We start from the raw sequence: 21,664 nt of genomic DNA, 5'->3' as shown, positions 1-21,664 counted from the left end.
TTCTTCTTTCATATTGTCAATAACAAAATTTTTCTTGTGAATGAATCACAATTATAGCTGTCAGATGATGCACGAATATTATTTTGGCGTCACGCACTGCAAGTAGTCCTTTCAACTAGCAGTGTAAACAGCCGTGGGGTAAAAATTCCTGGCGAGAAAGGAGAAACCTGCACAACCAGCAATGTTGCAGCATAAATGTAACAAGGCTCCTGGTGAGCAGTGAGAGGCAATGCACCAGCAGTGAGTCTGCAGCATAAATGTATCCTAATACAGTGGTGGTGCACCTAAAACAGGAGTGAGCACTAACTATGTTGCTTCTGCTTGGGACATTATATTAGGTGTATTCTCATTGACCATGTGCCGCTAAAGTGTCCTCATTGCTGCTCCCAGGTGTCTTCTTTATTCAAACTTAACTCCATGCTGCATGACTGATTCTGATATCCAAGAATTGTATCTGCTTGCATGTTACAAGTCCAGTAAGTTTATGTTTTGACACATCAGTAATGTAATGAAGTGAGGTGATGGGTAGGTAACCCATAAAGTTTAGAAAGTTTGTCACTTTTCATTCTTTTATTAATACTAGGAAAACTGGAACTCACATTCCTGTGGCACATTTTATACCTTCAGTATGACATTTAGCAACATTTGCCCTTTAGATAGGAAACTTCTGTGCTTTTACATAACTTTCATTTTGGCTTCACAATTTCACGTGGACTTCATGCCACATATGCAAATATCTGACTAAGAACTCAAAATAAGAGATCTAGCACAGCTGATTGTAATGTCTCTGACGTAGCTCAGGTCCTATACGGTCCGGACACTTAGAAAATTCTTAATTGTGCCCAAGACACTTTTATGATGCACCTGCTTCAGAAGCTCCTACTAGATGAAATCACCCCCCCCCCCAAGTTGTTAGCTTTACTCCTTAAATGATTTACATTCAACCAGGACATTTCATCATTGTATTGAAGTGAAGAGAATTAAGAAAAATGTAAATACTATAGACTTGCATTGTTCATCGCGATTTCAGTGAATACAGAGTGGCATCATTGGTGTAATGTGGTGTAATGCAGCAGCAGCCTTGTTAGACAAAATGACAAAGCCACTTCCAGGCAGACTAAAATTGTGTGCCGGACCGGGACTTGAACCCAGGACCTTTACCTTTCGTGGGCAGGTGCTCTAAGTTCATATCAGGGCACACTTCATTCCAATGTGAGAATGCATTCTGTATATTCCACCTTGTCTGCTTACCAGAAGAACTTACGTTTGCTCGTTGCTGATGGTCTATCATTTTATGGCATAGCTCAACAGTAGTGAATTTTCAGTATATGATTATCTGACAAATTTTGTTCAATTAAACACGTGCTGCCCGTCTGTTGTTGGTTATTAAAATATTTGTGCACTATTGTGCATTGTTCATTATAGTAATGTTCCCACATTCCCATGACAGAATCCTCGAAAACAAAGATTTGTGTTTTGCAGCTCATCAACAGTGAAAAAATGCAGACAGAGAACAAGCTTATATTGGAAAAGGATGTAAAATATAATCGGTCATCGCATTTTTGAAGGAGTGATCATGGAATTTACCTTAGTTGAATTAGAATAATCTGGATTATCAGACGGGGGATTTGATATAGTTCCAATCAGTGAATCACTGACCCTGTATTTGTAATGGTTCTGTGGCATTGACTACAGCAAATCCCCAACAGCAATTGAGCTTTTAAGACAGTGAATATACAGTTGCTACACAACCTATGAATTACTTTTGTGTAGCACACTACGTGAAATTTTGCTTGTGGATTGAAAAATAGTTGTTTAAGAACATATTTTACATAGTTCCCTGTATAAGTCATTTATTTACTTGTAGTATAAATGTTTCTTTTCTTCCCCAATAGACTGTCAGTGACCATATGCAACTGTCCTTTGCTCATATAATGAAACATTGGAAAAGACCAGGCCAAGCAAGTGGAGGCACATCGTCTGCTCTTCTACGGTTTTATCCTCCACCATCAATGAGGGGTATGAATTATGATATGCCATCTTCTTTCAATCTTTCTTGCTTTTTTTGTTACTGTTCAGCAATAATCTCATGATTTAACCAAAATTTCATCAGCTGAAGATGGAAGAACAAAGACGAAGAAAAAGAGAAAGTATGAGCAGCAAGAAAATGAAGAAAATCCACTAAGGTGTCCAGTGAAGTTATATGAATTTTACTTATCAAAATGGTATGTTGTTTATTGACTTACTTTCCAAGTATCATCACTCTACTGTATAATATGTATAATTTTTGTCTGTGGTAAAGTAGTGTATATACTTAGTATAATCCACAGGAGATAAATATGATAACATACTTACCACAGAATACAGCTCTTACTTAACACTTTTGATATTACGCTCCCAATGTGGCACTGAGTCAGTTCTAGTAATTTTTCAGTAAGAAAAAAGTTTTCTAAAAATCAGTAATTAAATGATAACAAGCTTAGTGTGAGATCAATAATAAATTGAAATACAGTAATGTTAGATACATTTACCTAAATAGAACACCATAGACAAATTTTTAATTTTATGATTTTTTTTTTTAATTTGATGAAAAATTTGTACATGCTTTAGTCATACAGTTTGCCCCATTATGATAGATTTTGAAACAGTCAGGTATATATGGAGCAACACCTCAATCAGGGTGCCCCAACAAGTTATCTTTCTTGAAATTTTGCCAGTTTCTTTCTTGATGGTGTGTGCATGGGCTTTACAAACTTGACTCGGATTTGATTTTTTCTGTTCATTGTAATTTGTGTGGAAAACGCCTTTTACACTGTTTGCTTGTTTTAGTCCTAGGGAGTTATTTGTTTCTGTATGTTTGCCTCCGTGTAGAACAAAGTTGTTTGCCATCTATTAGCCTGCATTTTTTCTTTCATTTGACCTTCTTGTTTCCTGGTATAAAATGTAAGCATTTGAGACACACAAATTAAAAGATGGAAAAATAACTTCTTCCACTAAGCATGTTGTTTTCTTTTGAATGGGTTTGTGTTGGTGACAGGACCTGCTGATAAGTGCACAGTGATGTCAGATTTACACTGTGATCAAAAGCATCCAGACACCTCCAAAAACATACGTTTTTCATGTTACATGCATTGTGCTGCCACCTACTGCCAGGTACTCCATATCAGCAACCTCAGTAGTCATTAGACATTGTGCAAGAGCAGAATGCAGCACTCCACAGAACTCATGGACTTCGAACGTGGTTAGTTGATTGGGTGTCACTTGTGTCACACATCTGTACGTGAGATTTCCACACTCCTAAACATCCCTAGATCCACTGTTTCTGATGTGATAGTGAAGTGGAAATGTGAAGGGACACGTACAGCACTAAGGTGTACAGGCCAACCTTGTCTGTTCACTGACAGAGACCGCCAACAGTTGAAGAGGTTCGTAATGTGTAATAGGCAGACATCTATCCAGACCATCACACAGGAATTCCAAACTGCATCAGGATCCACTGCAAGTACTATGACAGTTAGGTGGGAGGTGAGAAAACTTGGATTTCATGGTCGCGCAGCTGCTCACAAGCCACTCATCACACCAGTAAATGCCAAACGATGCCTTGCTTGGTGTAAGGAGTGTAAACATTGGATGATTGAACAATGGAAAAACGTTGTGTGGAGTGACGAATTGCAATACACAATGTTGCAATCTGACAGCAGGGTGTGGGTATAGTGAATGTCATAGTGTGTGTAGTGCCAACAGTAAAATTCATAGGCAGTGGTGTTATGGTGTGGTTGTGTTTTTCATGGAGGGGGCTTGCACTCCTTGTTGTTTTGCATGGCCTACATTGATGTTTTAGGCACCTTGTTGCTTCCCACTGCTGAAGAGCAATTCGAGAATGGCGATTGCATCTTTCAACACATTTGAGCACCTGTTCATAATGCACGGTCTGTGGTGGGGTGGTTAAAAGACAATAACATGCTTGTAAAGAACTGGCCTGCACGGAGTGCTGACCTGAATCCTATAGAGCACCTTTGGGATGTTTCGGAATGCCAAGTTCATGCCAGGCCTCACCGACCAACATCGATACCTCTCCTCAGTGCAGCACTCTGTGAACAATGGGCTGCCATTCCCCAAAAACCTTCCAGCACCTAATTGAACATATGCCTGTGAGAGCGGAAGCTTTCATCAAGGCTATTAAGTTCAAGGCTATTAAGTTCCCGCATTACCGATGGAGGGCACCACGATCTTGTAAGTAATTTTCAGCCGTGTGTCTGGATACTTTTGATCACATAGTGTATATGCTGTATGGCATGTCAACAACATCAAAATGTCACTAGTGTCTCCCCACTTTATTTCTTCAGCACAGGCACAACAAATGTTCCCTCTTAGCAAAAAGTATTTCTCCTTTCTCAATTTGACATTTGAAAACAGTATTTTTTGGAAGTTCCATTCTGTTCAACATACACATGCCCAGTTATTTCATGATCTGATCCCACATTCAATCAAAAGTAAGTGAACTACAATAGTGATACACACAGTGAGTTTTTGTCAAAGGACTTCTGCTGAAGTCTCTTGAGAAGTGCAATAATGTCTGTTTCCTCTTCCCAGCATGCAGTACCATGTGTTGCACATAAGACACACTCCAAAAATAAGAAGCAACTGTATGCTGTATTTCTGAGGTTTTTTCTTGAATTAGACATGAAATTTTATGATTTCTCTAAATCCCCAATTATCTTAATCAGTATTACAGCATAGGAAGTAGGAACAACAGAAGTTAAGTGGTCAACAAATGTGCATATTTTGAGGAGAGGGTCAGTTTCTGATTGTTAATTATCCCTGTTGCAAAGATGAAGCTTTATTAGGAGTGCTTTGAAATGATAACTGCTCATTATGGAGGCAGCAAAAGCACTGTGAATAAATACATTTTTCAACTTGCTACTGCTTATCTATGACTGTTTTGTGATACAAATTTCAAAAACTAACAATAAAACAGGAAATGTTCCATTTTTTCATAATTTGCCATTTACCCCCAAATACTTTTCAAGTGGAACTCATTTCACCTTCTCAGTTTTATAAATGTAGAGCCAAAATACTCCTATCCCCTGCAGGTCCGGGGGCTGGAATAGGCCCAAGGTATTCCTGCCTGTCGTAAGAGGCGACTGAAAGGAGTTTCGTACATTTAGGCCTTTATGTGATGGTCCCCTGTAGAGTTTGACCACCATTTTTCAAAATTTACCCGAAGAGCGAGCCAATTGGGGAAGGGTGCCTTACATGGTGTATAGTGTCCATCGTGCGCCGAGACCTCTGGCATCCTTTGTCGGCACGGATCTACATTTCCCCTCATTCTCCAGCTGTTGGGCAAGGTCACACTCTTGGGTGCATTTTCCTTCATCCTCTGTGCAGTATCGCTTTTCTATGCTGTTTATGATAATGGACTTCTTAGCTCGTTTGCCCCTGATATCGAGCATAGTAGCCTGTCCGTTGTGGTGGGGCCGCCATGTACCCTGTTGGCTGTAGCCCCCTGACCCCACAGGGATCGCTCTGCTGCTGCCTGTGCTGTTAACTCCCCACACATGCTAAGGAGTAGATGCCTGTCACCCTGGGGCATCGGGACTCCTGGCAATGGCCATGCTGCCAGGTGGCCTTTGCTGCGGCTGGGTGGTACCCACGGGGAGGGATCTGTACGTGAGATTTCCACACTCCTAAACATCCCTAGATCCACTGTTTCTGATGTGATAGTGAAGTGGAAATGTGAAGGGACACGTACAGCACTAAGGTGTACAGGCCAACCTTGTCTGTTCACTGACAGAGACCGCCAACAGTTGAAGAGGTTCGTAATGTGTAATAGGCAGACATCTATCCAGACCATCACACAGGAATTCCAAACTGCATCAGGATCCACTGCAAGTACTATGACAGTTAGGTGGGAGGTGAGAAAACTTGGATTTCATGGTCGCGCAGCTGCTCACAAGCCACTCATCACACCAGTAAATGCCAAACGATGCCTTGCTTGGTGTAAGGAGTGTAAACATTGGATGATTGAACAATGGAAAAACGTTGTGTGGAGTGACGAATTGCAATACACAATGTTGCAATCTGACAGCAGGGTGTGGGTATAGTGAATGTCATAGTGTGTGTAGTGCCAACAGTAAAATTCATAGGCAGTGGTGTTATGGTGTGGTTGTGTTTTTCATGGAGGGGGCTTGCACTCCTTGTTGTTTTGCATGGCCTACATTGATGTTTTAAGCACCTTGTTGCTTCCCACTGCTGAAGAGCAATTCGAGAATGGCGATTGCATCTTTCAACACATTTGAGCACCTGTTCATAATGCACGGTCTGTGGTGGGGTGGTTAAAAGACAATAACATGCTTGTAAAGAACTGGCCTGCACGGAGTGCTGACCTGAATCCTATAGAGCACCTTTGGGATGTTTCGGAATGCCAAGTTCATGCCAGGCCTCACCGACCAACATCGATACCTCTCCTCAGTGCAGCACTCTGTGAACAATGGGCTGCCATTCCCCAAAAACCTTCCAGCACCTAATTGAACATATGCCTGTGAGAGCGGAAGCTTTCATCAAGGCTATTAAGTTCAAGGCTATTAAGTTCCCGCATTACCGATGGAGGGCACCACGATCTTGTAAGTAATTTTCAGCCGTGTGTCTGGATACTTTTGATCACATAGTGTATATGCTGTATGGCATGTCAACAACATCAAAATGTCACTAGTGTCTCCCCACTTTATTTCTTCAGCACAGGCACAACAAATGTTCCCTCTTAGCAAAAAGTATTTCTCCTTTCTCAATTTGACATTTGAAAACAGTATTTTTTGGAAGTTCCATTCTGTTCAACATACACATGCCCAGTTATTTCATGATCTGATCCCACATTCAATCAAAAGTAAGTGAACTACAATAGTGATACACACAGTGAGTTTTTGTCAAAGGACTTCTGCTGAAGTCTCTTGAGAAGTGCAATAATGTCTGTTTCCTCTTCCCAGCATGCAGTACCATGTGTTGCACATAAGACACACTCCAAAAATAAGAAGCAACTGTATGCTGTATTTCTGAGGTTTTTTCTTGAATTAGACATGAAATTTTATGATTTCTCTAAATCCCCAATTATCTTAATCAGTATTACAGCATAGGAAGTAGGAACAACAGAAGTTAAGTGGTCAACAAATGTGCATATTTTGAGGAGAGGGTCAGTTTCTGATTGTTAATTATCCCTGTTGCAAAGATGAAGCTTTATTAGGAGTGCTTTGAAATGATAACTGCTCATTATGGAGGCAGCAAAAGCACTGTGAATAAATACATTTTTCAACTTGCTACTGCTTATCTATGACTGTTTTGTGATACAAATTTCAAAAACTAACAATAAAACAGGAAATGTTCCATTTTTTCATAATTTGCCATTTACCCCCAAATACTTTTCAAGTGGAACTCATTTCACCTTCTCAGTTTTATAAATGTAGAGCCAAAATACTCCTATCCCCTGCAGGTCCGGGGGCTGGAATAGGCCCAAGGTATTCCTGCCTGTCGTAAGAGGCGACTGAAAGGAGTTTCGTACATTTAGGCCTTTATGTGATGGTCCCCTGTAGAGTTTGACCACCATTTTTCAAAATTTACCCGAAGAGCGAGCCAATTGGGGAAGGGTGCCTTACATGGTGTATAGTGTCCATCGTGCGCCGAGACCTCTGGCATCCTTTGTCGGCACGGATCTACATTTCCCCTCATTCTCCAGCTGTTGGGCAAGGTCACACTCTTGGGTGCATTTTCCTTCATCCTCTGTGCAGTATCGCTTTTCTATGCTGTTTATGATAATGGACTTCTTAGCTCGTTTGCCCCTGATATCGAGCATAGTAGCCTGTCCGTTGTGGTGGGGCCGCCATGTACCCTGTTGGCTGTAGCCCCCTGACCCCACAGGGATCGCTCTGCTGCTGCCTGTGCTGTTAACTCCCCACACATGCTAAGGAGTAGATGCCTGTCACCCTGGGGCATCGGGACTCCTGGCAATGGCCATGCTGCCAGGTGGCCTTTGCTGCGGCTGGGTGGTACCCACGGGGAGGGATCTGTACGTGAGATTTCCACACTCCTAAACATCCCTAGATCCACTGTTTCTGATGTGATAGTGAAGTGGAAATGTGAAGGGACACGTACAGCACTAAGGTGTACAGGCCAACCTTGTCTGTTCACTGACAGAGACCGCCAACAGTTGAAGAGGTTCGTAATGTGTAATAGGCAGACATCTATCCAGACCATCACACAGGAATTCCAAACTGCATCAGGATCCACTGCAAGTACTATGACAGTTAGGTGGGAGGTGAGAAAACTTGGATTTCATGGTCGCGCAGCTGCTCACAAGCCACTCATCACACCAGTAAATGCCAAACGATGCCTTGCTTGGTGTAAGGAGTGTAAACATTGGATGATTGAACAATGGAAAAACGTTGTGTGGAGTGACGAATTGCAATACACAATGTTGCAATCTGACAGCAGGGTGTGGGTATAGTGAATGTCATAGTGTGTGTAGTGCCAACAGTAAAATTCATAGGCAGTGGTGTTATGGTGTGGTTGTGTTTTTCATGGAGGGGGCTTGCACTCCTTGTTGTTTTGCATGGCCTACATTGATGTTTTAGGCACCTTGTTGCTTCCCACTGCTGAAGAGCAATTCGAGAATGGCGATTGCATCTTTCAACACATTTGAGCACCTGTTCATAATGCACGGTCTGTGGTGGGGTGGTTAAAAGACAATAACATGCTTGTAAAGAACTGGCCTGCACGGAGTGCTGACCTGAATCCTATAGAGCACCTTTGGGATGTTTCGGAATGCCAAGTTCATGCCAGGCCTCACCGACCAACATCGATACCTCTCCTCAGTGCAGCACTCTGTGAACAATGGGCTGCCATTCCCCAAAAACCTTCCAGCACCTAATTGAACATATGCCTGTGAGAGCGGAAGCTTTCATCAAGGCTATTAAGTTCAAGGCTATTAAGTTCCCGCATTACCGATGGAGGGCACCACGATCTTGTAAGTAATTTTCAGCCGTGTGTCTGGATACTTTTGATCACATAGTGTATATGCTGTATGGCATGTCAACAACATCAAAATGTCACTAGTGTCTCCCCACTTTATTTCTTCAGCACAGGCACAACAAATGTTCCCTCTTAGCAAAAAGTATTTCTCCTTTCTCAATTTGACATTTGAAAACAGTATTTTTTGGAAGTTCCATTCTGTTCAACATACACATGCCCAGTTATTTCATGATCTGATCCCACATTCAATCAAAAGTAAGTGAACTACAATAGTGATACACACAGTGAGTTTTTGTCAAAGGACTTCTGCTGAAGTCTCTTGAGAAGTGCAATAATGTCTGTTTCCTCTTCCCAGCATGCAGTACCATGTGTTGCACATAAGACACACTCCAAAAATAAGAAGCAACTGTATGCTGTATTTCTGAGGTTTTTTCTTGAATTAGACATGAAATTTTATGATTTCTCTAAATCCCCAATTATCTTAATCAGTATTACAGCATAGGAAGTAGGAACAACAGAAGTTAAGTGGTCAACAAATGTGCATATTTTGAGGAGAGGGTCAGTTTCTGATTGTTAATTATCCCTGTTGCAAAGATGAAGCTTTATTAGGAGTGCTTTGAAATGATAACTGCTCATTATGGAGGCAGCAAAAGCACTGTGAATAAATACATTTTTCAACTTGCTACTGCTTATCTATGACTGTTTTGTGATACAAATTTCAAAAACTAACAATAAAACAGGAAATGTTCCATTTTTTCATAATTTGCCATTTACCCCCAAATACTTTTCAAGTGGAACTCATTTCACCTTCTCAGTTTTATAAATGTAGAGCCAAAATACTCCTATCCCCTGCAGGTCCGGGGGCTGGAATAGGCCCAAGGTATTCCTGCCTGTCGTAAGAGGCGACTGAAAGGAGTTTCGTACATTTAGGCCTTTATGTGATGGTCCCCTGTAGAGTTTGACCACCATTTTTCAAAATTTACCCGAAGAGCGAGCCAATTGGGGAAGGGTGCCTTACATGGTGTATAGTGTCCATCGTGCGCCGAGACCTCTGGCATCCTTTGTCGGCACGGATCTACATTTCCCCTCATTCTCCAGCTGTTGGGCAAGGTCACACTCTTGGGTGCATTTTCCTTCATCCTCTGTGCAGTATCGCTTTTCTATGCTGTTTATGATAATGGACTTCTTAGCTCGTTTGCCCCTGATATCGAGCATAGTAGCCTGTCCGTTGTGGTGGGGCCGCCATGTACCCTGTTGGCTGTAGCCCCCTGACCCCACAGGGATCGCTCTGCTGCTGCCTGTGCTGTTAACTCCCCACACATGCTAAGGAGTAGATGCCTGTCACCCTGGGGCATCGGGACTCCTGGCAATGGCCATGCTGCCAGGTGGCCTTTGCTGCGGCTGGGTGGTACCCACGGGGAGGGATCTGTACGTGAGATTTCCACACTCCTAAACATCCCTAGATCCACTGTTTCTGATGTGATAGTGAAGTGGAAATGTGAAGGGACACGTACAGCACTAAGGTGTACAGGCCAACCTTGTCTGTTCACTGACAGAGACCGCCAACAGTTGAAGAGGTTCGTAATGTGTAATAGGCAGACATCTATCCAGACCATCACACAGGAATTCCAAACTGCATCAGGATCCACTGCAAGTACTATGACAGTTAGGTGGGAGGTGAGAAAACTTGGATTTCATGGTCGCGCAGCTGCTCACAAGCCACTCATCACACCAGTAAATGCCAAACGATGCCTTGCTTGGTGTAAGGAGTGTAAACATTGGATGATTGAACAATGGAAAAACGTTGTGTGGAGTGACGAATTGCAATACACAATGTTGCAATCTGACAGCAGGGTGTGGGTATAGTGAATGTCATAGTGTGTGTAGTGCCAACAGTAAAATTCATAGGCAGTGGTGTTATGGTGTGGTTGTGTTTTTCATGGAGGGGGCTTGCACTCCTTGTTGTTTTGCATGGCCTACATTGATGTTTTAGGCACCTTGTTGCTTCCCACTGCTGAAGAGCAATTCGAGAATGGCGATTGCATCTTTCAACACATTTGAGCACCTGTTCATAATGCACGGTCTGTGGTGGGGTGGTTAAAAGACAATAACATGCTTGTAAAGAACTGGCCTGCACGGAGTGCTGACCTGAATCCTATAGAGCACCTTTGGGATGTTTCGGAATGCCAAGTTCATGCCAGGCCTCACCGACCAACATCGATACCTCTCCTCAGTGCAGCACTCTGTGAACAATGGGCTGCCATTCCCCAAAAACCTTCCAGCACCTAATTGAACATATGCCTGTGAGAGCGGAAGCTTTCATCAAGGCTATTAAGTTCAAGGCTATTAAGTTCCCGCATTACCGATGGAGGGCACCACGATCTTGTAAGTAATTTTCAGCCGTGTGTCTGGATACTTTTGATCACATAGTGTATATGCTGTATGGCATGTCAACAACATCAAAATGTCACTAGTGTCTCCCCACTTTATTTCTTCAGCACAGGCACAACAAATGTTCCCTCTTAGCAAAAAGTATTTCTCCTTTCTCAATTTGACATTTGAAAACAGTATTTTTTGGAAGTTCCATTCTGTTCAACATACACATGCCCAGTTATTTCATGATCTGATCCCACATTCAATCAAAAGTAAGTGAACTACAATAGTGATACACACAGTGAGTTTTTGTCAAAGGACTTCTGCTGAAGTCTCTTGAGAAGTGCAATAATGTCTGTTTCCTCTTCCCAGCATGCAGTACCATGTGTTGCACATAAGACACACTCCAAAAATAAGAAGCAACTGTATGCTGTATTTCTGAGGTTTTTTCTTGAATTAGACATGAAATTTTATGATTTCTCTAAATCCCCAATTATCTTAATCAGTATTACAGCATAGGAAGTAGGAACAACAGAAGTTAAGTGGTCAACAAATGTGCATATTTTGAGGAGAGGGTCAGTTTCTGATTGTTAATTATCCCTGTTGCAAAGATGAAGCTTTATTAGGAGTGCTTTGAAATGATAACTGCTCATTATGGAGGCAGCAAAAGCACTGTGAATAAATACATTTTTCAACTTGCTACTGCTTATCTATGACTGTTTTGTGATACAAATTTCAAAAACTAACAATAAAACAGGAAATGTTCCATTTTTTCATAATTTGCCATTTACCCCCAAATACTTTTCAAGTGGAACTCATTTCACCTTCTCAGTTTTATAAATGTAGAGCCAAAATACTCCTATCCCCTGCAGGTCCGGGGGCTGGAATAGGCCCAAGGTATTCCTGCCTGTCGTAAGAGGCGACTGAAAGGAGTTTCGTACATTTAGGCCTTTATGTGATGGTCCCCTGTAGAGTTTGACCACCATTTTTCAAAATTTACCCGAAGAGCGAGCCAATTGGGGAAGGGTGCCTTACATGGTGTATAGTGTCCATCGTGCGCCGAGACCTCTGGCATCCTTTGTCGGCACGGATCTACATTTCCCCTCATTCTCCAGCTGTTGGGCAAGGTCACACTCTTGGGTGCATTTTCCTTCATCCTCTGTGCAGTATCGCTTTTCTATGCTGTTTATGATAATGGACTTCTTAGCTCGTTTGCCCCTGATATCGAGCATAGTAGCCTGTCCGTTGTGGTGGGGCCGCCATGTACCCTGTTGGCTGTAGCCCCCTGACCCCACAGGGATCGCTCTGCTGCTGCCTGTGCTGTTAACTCCCCACACATGCTAAGGAGTAGATGCCTGTCACCCTGGGGCATCGGGACTCCTGGCAATGGCCATGCTGCCAGGTGGCCTTTGCTGCGGCTGGGTGGTACCCACGGGGAGGGATCTGTACGTGAGATTTCCACACTCCTAAACATCCCTAGATCCACTGTTTCTGATGTGATAGTGAAGTGGAAATGTGAAGGGACACGTACAGCACTAAGGTGTACAGGCCAACCTTGTCTGTTCACTGACAGAGACCGCCAACAGTTGAAGAGGTTCGTAATGTGTAATAGGCAGACATCTATCCAGACCATCACACAGGAATTCCAAACTGCATCAGGATCCACTGCAAGTACTATGACAGTTAGGTGGGAGGTGAGAAAACTTGGATTTCATGGTCGCGCAGCTGCTCACAAGCCACTCATCACACCAGTAAATGCCAAACGATGCCTTGCTTGGTGTAAGGAGTGTAAACATTGGATGATTGAACAATGGAAAAACGTTGTGTGGAGTGACGAATTGCAATACACAATGTTGCAATCTGACAGCAGGGTGTGGGTATAGTGAATGTCATAGTGTGTGTAGTGCCAACAGTAAAATTCATAGGCAGTGGTGTTATGGTGTGGTTGTGTTTTTCATGGAGGGGGCTTGCACTCCTTGTTGTTTTGCATGGCCTACATTGATGTTTTAGGCACCTTGTTGCTTCCCACTGCTGAAGAGCAATTCGAGAATGGCGATTGCATCTTTCAACACATTTGAGCACCTGTTCATAATGCACGGTCTGTGGTGGGGTGGTTAAAAGACAATAACATGCTTGTAAAGAACTGGCCTGCACGGAGTGCTGACCTGAATCCTATAGAGCACCTTTGGGATGTTTCGGAATGCCAAGTTCATGCCAGGCCTCACCGACCAACATCGATACCTCTCCTCAGTGCAGCACTCTGTGAACAATGGGCTGCCATTCCCCAAAAACCTTCCAGCACCTAATTGAACATATGCCTGTGAGAGCGGAAGCTTTCATCAAGGCTATTAAGTTCAAGGCTATTAAGTTCCCGCATTACCGATGGAGGGCACCACGATCTTGTAAGTAATTTTCAGCCGTGTGTCTGGATACTTTTGATCACATAGTGTATATGCTGTATGGCATGTCAACAACATCAAAATGTCACTAGTGTCTCCCCACTTTATTTCTTCAGCACAGGCACAACAAATGTTCCCTCTTAGCAAAAAGTATTTCTCCTTTCTCAATTTGACATTTGAAAACAGTATTTTTTGGAAGTTCCATTCTGTTCAACATACACATGCCCAGTTATTTCATGATCTGATCCCACATTCAATCAAAAGTAAGTGAACTACAATAGTGATACACACAGTGAGTTTTTGTCAAAGGACTTCTGCTGAAGTCTCTTGAGAAGTGCAATAATGTCTGTTTCCTCTTCCCAGCATGCAGTACCATGTGTTGCACATAAGACACACTCCAAAAATAAGAAGCAACTGTATGCTGTATTTCTGAGGTTTTTTCTTGAATTAGACATGAAATTTTATGATTTCTCTAAATCCCCAATTATCTTAATCAGTATTACAGCATAGGAAGTAGGAACAACAGAAGTTAAGTGGTCAACAAATGTGCATATTTTGAGGAGAGGGTCAGTTTCTGATTGTTAATTATCCCTGTTGCAAAGATGAAGCTTTATTAGGAGTGCTTTGAAATGATAACTGCTCATTATGGAGGCAGCAAAAGCACTGTGAATAAATACATTTTTCAACTTGCTACTGCTTATCTATGACTGTTTTGTGATACAAATTTCAAAAACTAACAATAAAACAGGAAATGTTCCATTTTTTCATAATTTGCCATTTACCCCCAAATACTTTTCAAGTGGAACTCATTTCACCTTCTCAGTTTTATAAATGTAGAGCCAAAATACTCCTATCCCCTGCAGGTCCGGGGGCTGGAATAGGCCCAAGGTATTCCTGCCTGTCGTAAGAGGCGACTGAAAGGAGTTTCGTACATTTAGGCCTTTATGTGATGGTCCCCTGTAGAGTTTGACCACCATTTTTCAAAATTTACCCGAAGAGCGAGCCAATTGGGGAAGGGTGCCTTACATGGTGTATAGTGTCCATCGTGCGCCGAGACCTCTGGCATCCTTTGTCGGCACGGATCTACATTTCCCCTCATTCTCCAGCTGTTGGGCAAGGTCACACTCTTGGGTGCATTTTCCTTCATCCTCTGTGCAGTATCGCTTTTCTATGCTGTTTATGATAATGGACTTCTTAGCTCGTTTGCCCCTGATATCGAGCATAGTAGCCTGTCCGTTGTGGTGGGGCCGCCATGTACCCTGTTGGCTGTAGCCCCCTGACCCCACAGGGATCGCTCTGCTGCTGCCTGTGCTGTTAACTCCCCACACATGCTAAGGAGTAGATGCCTGTCACCCTGGGGCATCGGGACTCCTGGCAATGGCCATGCTGCCAGGTGGCCTTTGCTGCGGCTGGGTGGTACCCACGGGGAGGGATCTGTACGTGAGATTTCCACACTCCTAAACATCCCTAGATCCACTGTTTCTGATGTGATAGTGAAGTGGAAATGTGAAGGGACACGTACAGCACTAAGGTGTACAGGCCAACCTTGTCTGTTCACTGACAGAGACCGCCAACAGTTGAAGAGGTTCGTAATGTGTAATAGGCAGACATCTATCCAGACCATCACACAGGAATTCCAAACTGCATCAGGATCCACTGCAAGTACTATGACAGTTAGGTGGGAGGTGAGAAAACTTGGATTTCATGGTCGCGCAGCTGCTCACAAGCCACTCATCACACCAGTAAATGCCAAACGATGCCTTGCTTGGTGTAAGGAGTGTAAACATTGGATGATTGAACAATGGAAAAACGTTGTGTGGAGTGACGAATTGCAATACACAATGTTGCAATCTGACAGCAGGGTGTGGGTATAGTGAATGTCATAGTGTGTGTAGTGCCAACAGTAAAATTCATAGGCAGTGGTGTTATGGTGTGGTTGTGTTTTTCATGGAGGGGGCTTGCACTCCTTGTTGTTTTGCATGGCCTACATTGATGTTTTAGGCACCTTGTTGCTTCCCACTGCTGAAGAGCAATTCGAGAATGGCGATTGCATCTTTCAACACATTTGAGCACCTGTTCATAATGCACGGTCTGTGGTGGGGTGGTTAAAAGACAATAACATGCTTGTAAAGAACTGGCCTGCACGGAGTGCTGACCTGAATCCTATAGAGCACCTTTGGGATGTTTCGGAATGCCAAGTTCATGCCAGGCCTCACCGACCAACATCGATACCTCTCCTCAGTGCAGCACTCTGTGAACAATGGGCTGCCATTCCCCAAAAACCTTCCAGCACCTAATTGAACATATGCCTGTGAGAGCGGAAGCTTTCATCAAGGCTATTAAGTTCAAGGCTATTAAGTTCCCGCATTACCGATGGAGGGCACCACGATCTTGTAAGTAATTTTCAGCCGTGTGTCTGGATACTTTTGATCACATAGTGTATATGCTGTATGGCATGTCAACAACATCAAAATGTCACTAGTGTCTCCCCACTTTATTTCTTCAGCACAGGCACAACAAATGTTCCCTCTTAGCAAAAAGTATTTCTCCTTTCTCAATTTGACATTTGAAAACAGTATTTTTTGGAAGTTCCATTCTGTTCAACATACACATGCCCAGTTATTTCATGATCTGATCCCACATTCAATCAAAAGTAAGTGAACTACAATAGTGATACACACAGTGAGTTTTTGTCAAAGGACTTCTGCTGAAGTCTCTTGAGAAGTGCAATAATGTCTGTTTCCTCTTCCCAGCATGCAGTACCATGTGTTGCACATAAGACACACTCCAAAAATAAGAAGCAACTGTATGCTGTATTTCTGAGGTTTTTTCTTGAATTAGACATGAAATTTTATGATTTCTCTAAATCCCCAATTATCTTAATCAGTATTACAGCATAGGAAGTAGGAACAACAGAAGTTAAGTGGTCAACAAATGTGCATATTTTGAGGAGAGGGTCAGTTTCTGATTGTTAATTATCCCTGTTGCAAAGATGAAGCTTTATTAGGAGTGCTTTGAAATGATAACTGCTCATTATGGAGGCAGCAAAAGCACTGTGAATAAATACATTTTTCAACTTGCTACTGCTTATCTATGACTGTTTTGTGATACAAATTTCAAAAACTAACAATAAAACAGGAAATGTTCCATTTTTTCATAATTTGCCATTTACCCCCAAATACTTTTCAAGTGGAACTCATTTCACCTTCTCAGTTTTATAAATGTAGAGCCAAAATACTCCTATCCCCTGCAGGTCCGGGGGCTGGAATAGGCCCAAGGTATTCCTGCCTGTCGTAAGAGGCGACTGAAAGGAGTTTCGTACATTTAGGCCTTTATGTGATGGTCCCCTGTAGAGTTTGACCACCATTTTTCAAAATTTACCCGAAGAGCGAGCCAATTGGGGAAGGGTGCCTTACATGGTGTATAGTGTCCATCGTGCGCCGAGACCTCTGGCATCCTTTGTCGGCACGGATCTACATTTCCCCTCATTCTCCAGCTGTTGGGCAAGGTCACACTCTTGGGTGCATTTTCCTTCATCCTCTGTGCAGTATCGCTTTTCTATGCTGTTTATGATAATGGACTTCTTAGCTCGTTTGCCCCTGATATCGAGCATAGTAGCCTGTCCGTTGTGGTGGGGCCGCCATGTACCCTGTTGGCTGTAGCCCCCTGACCCCACAGGGATCGCTCTGCTGCTGCCTGTGCTGTTAACTCCCCACACATGCTAAGGAGTAGATGCCTGTCACCCTGGGGCATCGGGACTCCTGGCAATGGCCATGCTGCCAGGTGGCCTTTGCTGCGGCTGGGTGGTACCCACGGGGAGGGATCTGTACGTGAGATTTCCACACTCCTAAACATCCCTAGATCCACTGTTTCTGATGTGATAGTGAAGTGGAAATGTGAAGGGACACGTACAGCACTAAGGTGTACAGGCCAACCTTGTCTGTTCACTGACAGAGACCGCCAACAGTTGAAGAGGTTCGTAATGTGTAATAGGCAGACATCTATCCAGACCATCACACAGGAATTCCAAACTGCATCAGGATCCACTGCAAGTACTATGACAGTTAGGTGGGAGGTGAGAAAACTTGGATTTCATGGTCGCGCAGCTGCTCACAAGCCACTCATCACACCAGTAAATGCCAAACGATGCCTTGCTTGGTGTAAGGAGTGTAAACATTGGATGATTGAACAATGGAAAAACGTTGTGTGGAGTGACGAATTGCAATACACAATGTTGCAATCTGACAGCAGGGTGTGGGTATAGTGAATGTCATAGTGTGTGTAGTGCCAACAGTAAAATTCATAGGCAGTGGTGTTATGGTGTGGTTGTGTTTTTCATGGAGGGGGCTTGCACTCCTTGTTGTTTTGCATGGCCTACATTGATGTTTTAGGCACCTTGTTGCTTCCCACTGCTGAAGAGCAATTCGAGAATGGCGATTGCATCTTTCAACACATTTGAGCACCTGTTCATAATGCACGGTCTGTGGTGGGGTGGTTAAAAGACAATAACATGCTTGTAAAGAACTGGCCTGCACGGAGTGCTGACCTGAATCCTATAGAGCACCTTTGGGATGTTTCGGAATGCCAAGTTCATGCCAGGCCTCACCGACCAACATCGATACCTCTCCTCAGTGCAGCACTCTGTGAACAATGGGCTGCCATTCCCCAAAAACCTTCCAGCACCTAATTGAACATATGCCTGTGAGAGCGGAAGCTTTCATCAAGGCTATTAAGTTCAAGGCTATTAAGTTCCCGCATTACCGATGGAGGGCACCACGATCTTGTAAGTAATTTTCAGCCGTGTGTCTGGATACTTTTGATCACATAGTGTATATGCTGTATGGCATGTCAACAACATCAAAATGTCACTAGTGTCTCCCCACTTTATTTCTTCAGCACAGGCACAACAAATGTTCCCTCTTAGCAAAAAGTATTTCTCCTTTCTCAATTTGACATTTGAAAACAGTATTTTTTGGAAGTTCCATTCTGTTCAACATACACATGCCCAGTTATTTCATGATCTGATCCCACATTCAATCAAAAGTAAGTGAACTACAATAGTGATACACACAGTGAGTTTTTGTCAAAGGACTTCTGCTGAAGTCTCTTGAGAAGTGCAATAATGTCTGTTTCCTCTTCCCAGCATGCAGTACCATGTGTTGCACATAAGACACACTCCAAAAATAAGAAGCAACTGTATGCTGTATTTCTGAGGTTTTTTCTTGAATTAGACATGAAATTTTATGATTTCTCTAAATCCCCAATTATCTTAATCAGTATTACAGCATAGGAAGTAGGAACAACAGAAGTTAAGTGGTCAACAAATGTGCATATTTTGAGGAGAGGGTCAGTTTCTGATTGTTAATTATCCCTGTTGCAAAGATGAAGCTTTATTAGGAGTGCTTTGAAATGATAACTGCTCATTATGGAGGCAGCAAAAGCACTGTGAATAAATACATTTTTCAACTTGCTACTGCTTATCTATGACTGTTTTGTGATACAAATTTCAAAAACTAACAATAAAACAGGAAATGTTCCATTTTTTCATAATTTGCCATTTACCCCCAAATACTTTTCAAGTGGAACTCATTTCACCTTCTCAGTTTTATAAATGTAGAGCCAAAATACTCCTATCCCCTGCAGGTCCGGGGGCTGGAATAGGCCCAAGGTATTCCTGCCTGTCGTAAGAGGCGACTGAAAGGAGTTTCGTACATTTAGGCCTTTATGTGATGGTCCCCTGTAGAGTTTGACCACCATTTTTCAAAATTTACCCGAAGAGCGAGCCAATTGGGGAAGGGTGCCTTACATGGTGTATAGTGTCCATCGTGCGCCGAGACCTCTGGCATCCTTTGTCGGCACGGATCTACATTTCCCCTCATTCTCCAGCTGTTGGGCAAGGTCACACTCTTGGGTGCATTTTCCTTCATCCTCTGTGCAGTATCGCTTTTCTATGCTGTTTATGATAATGGACTTCTTAGCTCGTTTGCCCCTGATATCGAGCATAGTAGCCTGTCCGTTGTGGTGGGGCCGCCATGTACCCTGTTGGCTGTAGCCCCCTGACCCCACAGGGATCGCTCTGCTGCTGCCTGTGCTGTTAACTCCCCACACATGCTAAGGAGTAGATGCCTGTCACCCTGGGGCATCGGGACTCCTGGCAATGGCCATGCTGCCAGGTGGCCTTTGCTGCGGCTGGGTGGTACCCACGGGGAGGGATCCTGGTCGGAATGGGTGGCATCAGGGCGGATGACACGCCACGAAACATAGTACATCATCTCTTGCTGGCGGTCAAACACCAGCAGTCTCTAAGCGATCAAGGTCTAACTTCAATGCTAAGAAATAGGACCCCAAATCATTCTCCCCCCCCCCCCCCCCCCACACACTCATGGCCACACCATGGGAGGAATGCCAGGCTAAGGATGGCAGTGAAGCTCAGTCACCCTGGTACCTCATATGTACAAGAGTTGATGGGGAATCTTTCTTGAAACCTCAGTTTTTTGTGGAGCATTTAGAGGACAAGTTTGGGGAGGTACAGGGCTTGTCCAAAATGCGATCAGGGTCGGTCTTCATCAAAACAGCATCCTCTGCCCAGTCACAGGCACTACTCGCCTGTGTCAAGCTTGGGGATGTTTCTGTGTTCTTCACGCCCCATAAGAGCTTAAATATGTTTCGGGCTATCATATATCACAGGGACCTTCTTTTGCAGTGTGACAATGAGCTGCGCACCAATTTAGAGCAGTGAGGTGTCCATTTCGTCCAGCGTGTCCACCAGGTTACGAGGGATGATCAGGTTGCCACTGGTGCCTTCATCCTGGCCTTTGAGGGTGACACATTATCCAAGAAAGACAAGGTGATGGTCTACCACTGTGACATAAAGCCATATATCCCTCCCCCGATGCGGTGCTTTAAGTGTTGGAAGTTCGGCCATATGTCTTCCTGCCGTACTTCCAGCATCACGTGTTGAGATTGTGGACGTCCATCACATGCCAATACTCCATGTTCTCCGCCTCTCATCTGTGCAACTGCAGAGAGCACCATTCACCTTGCTCGCCACACTGCAGGATTCTCCAGAAAGAAAGAAAAATAATGGAATACAAGACCCTGGACCGATTGACCTACGCTGATATGATGTCAACCTACACTGCTACTATGACAACAGTTCCACCATCTTCTGTTCTGCTGCCTACAGTTGGCTCTCAGGCCCTTCAGACTCCACCTGCCTCTTGATGGTGGGGGGCACTTACCTCCCTGTTGCTCCTGCACAACCTACTTCAGGAGCAACCCCCCCCCCCCCCCCCCAACCATCGGGGACATTAGTCCCCGCTTCTCAGTCAGAGAAGCATAAGTCTTCTTTGGCTCCTCTCGCCAGGAAAGGATCCCTTGGGTCACTCCCTTCCCAGGTTCCTACCAGTGGCAAAGCTGACACCTGCCAGTGGCTGAAGCAACCACAGGTAACTAGTCGTAGGACTTCACGGTCTTCCTTAGTCCCTGAGACTGAATCAGTGAAGACCTCCCAGCCAGACAAACCTAAGGATCAGTGAGAGAAACCTAAAAAGAAAAAGACCCCCAAGAACCAAGGCACTGCGGTGGCACCCACACCACCACTACCTGCAAGCTCTGTGTCCGAGGATAAGGTGGAGATTCTGGCGTCCCCTGAGGACCTAGATTGCACTGGGCCCTCAGACACAATGGATGTCAATTGCATAGGTACTCATCTGGCGGCAGCAGGTGACCCTGAGGCGTAGACTGCCTCATTGAGAATTTCATGCCTTCCCAGTCTCACGATCACGTAATCCTCCAGTGGAATTGCGGCGGTTTCTTCCACCACCTGGCTGAGCTATGGCAACCGTTGAGCTTTACACCTGCTTTCTGCATGG

General features: G+C 43.8%; 1 protein-coding gene across 1 annotated transcript in view; it reads left to right on the top strand.

The window, feature by feature from the left end:
• LOC124555348 overlaps positions 1-21,664 on the top strand; it is a 457,917-nt gene that overhangs the window by 422,534 nt on the left and 13,719 nt on the right. Inside the window, exons 22-23 of the mRNA XM_047129228.1 lie at positions 1,896-2,019; positions 2,114-2,225. Coding sequence (XP_046985184.1) covers positions 1,896-2,019; positions 2,114-2,225 — 236 coding nt within the window. The remainder of the gene's footprint in view (positions 1-1,895; positions 2,020-2,113; positions 2,226-21,664) is intronic.

The sequence above is a fragment of the Schistocerca americana genome, chromosome X (assembly GCF_021461395.2).
Source record: "Schistocerca americana isolate TAMUIC-IGC-003095 chromosome X, iqSchAmer2.1, whole genome shotgun sequence".
In the NCBI taxonomy this organism is placed as follows: Eukaryota; Metazoa; Arthropoda; class Insecta; order Orthoptera; family Acrididae; genus Schistocerca; species Schistocerca americana.
The sequence above is the reverse complement of the archived record's forward strand: the minus strand, read 5'-3'. Positions and strand labels throughout refer to the sequence as shown.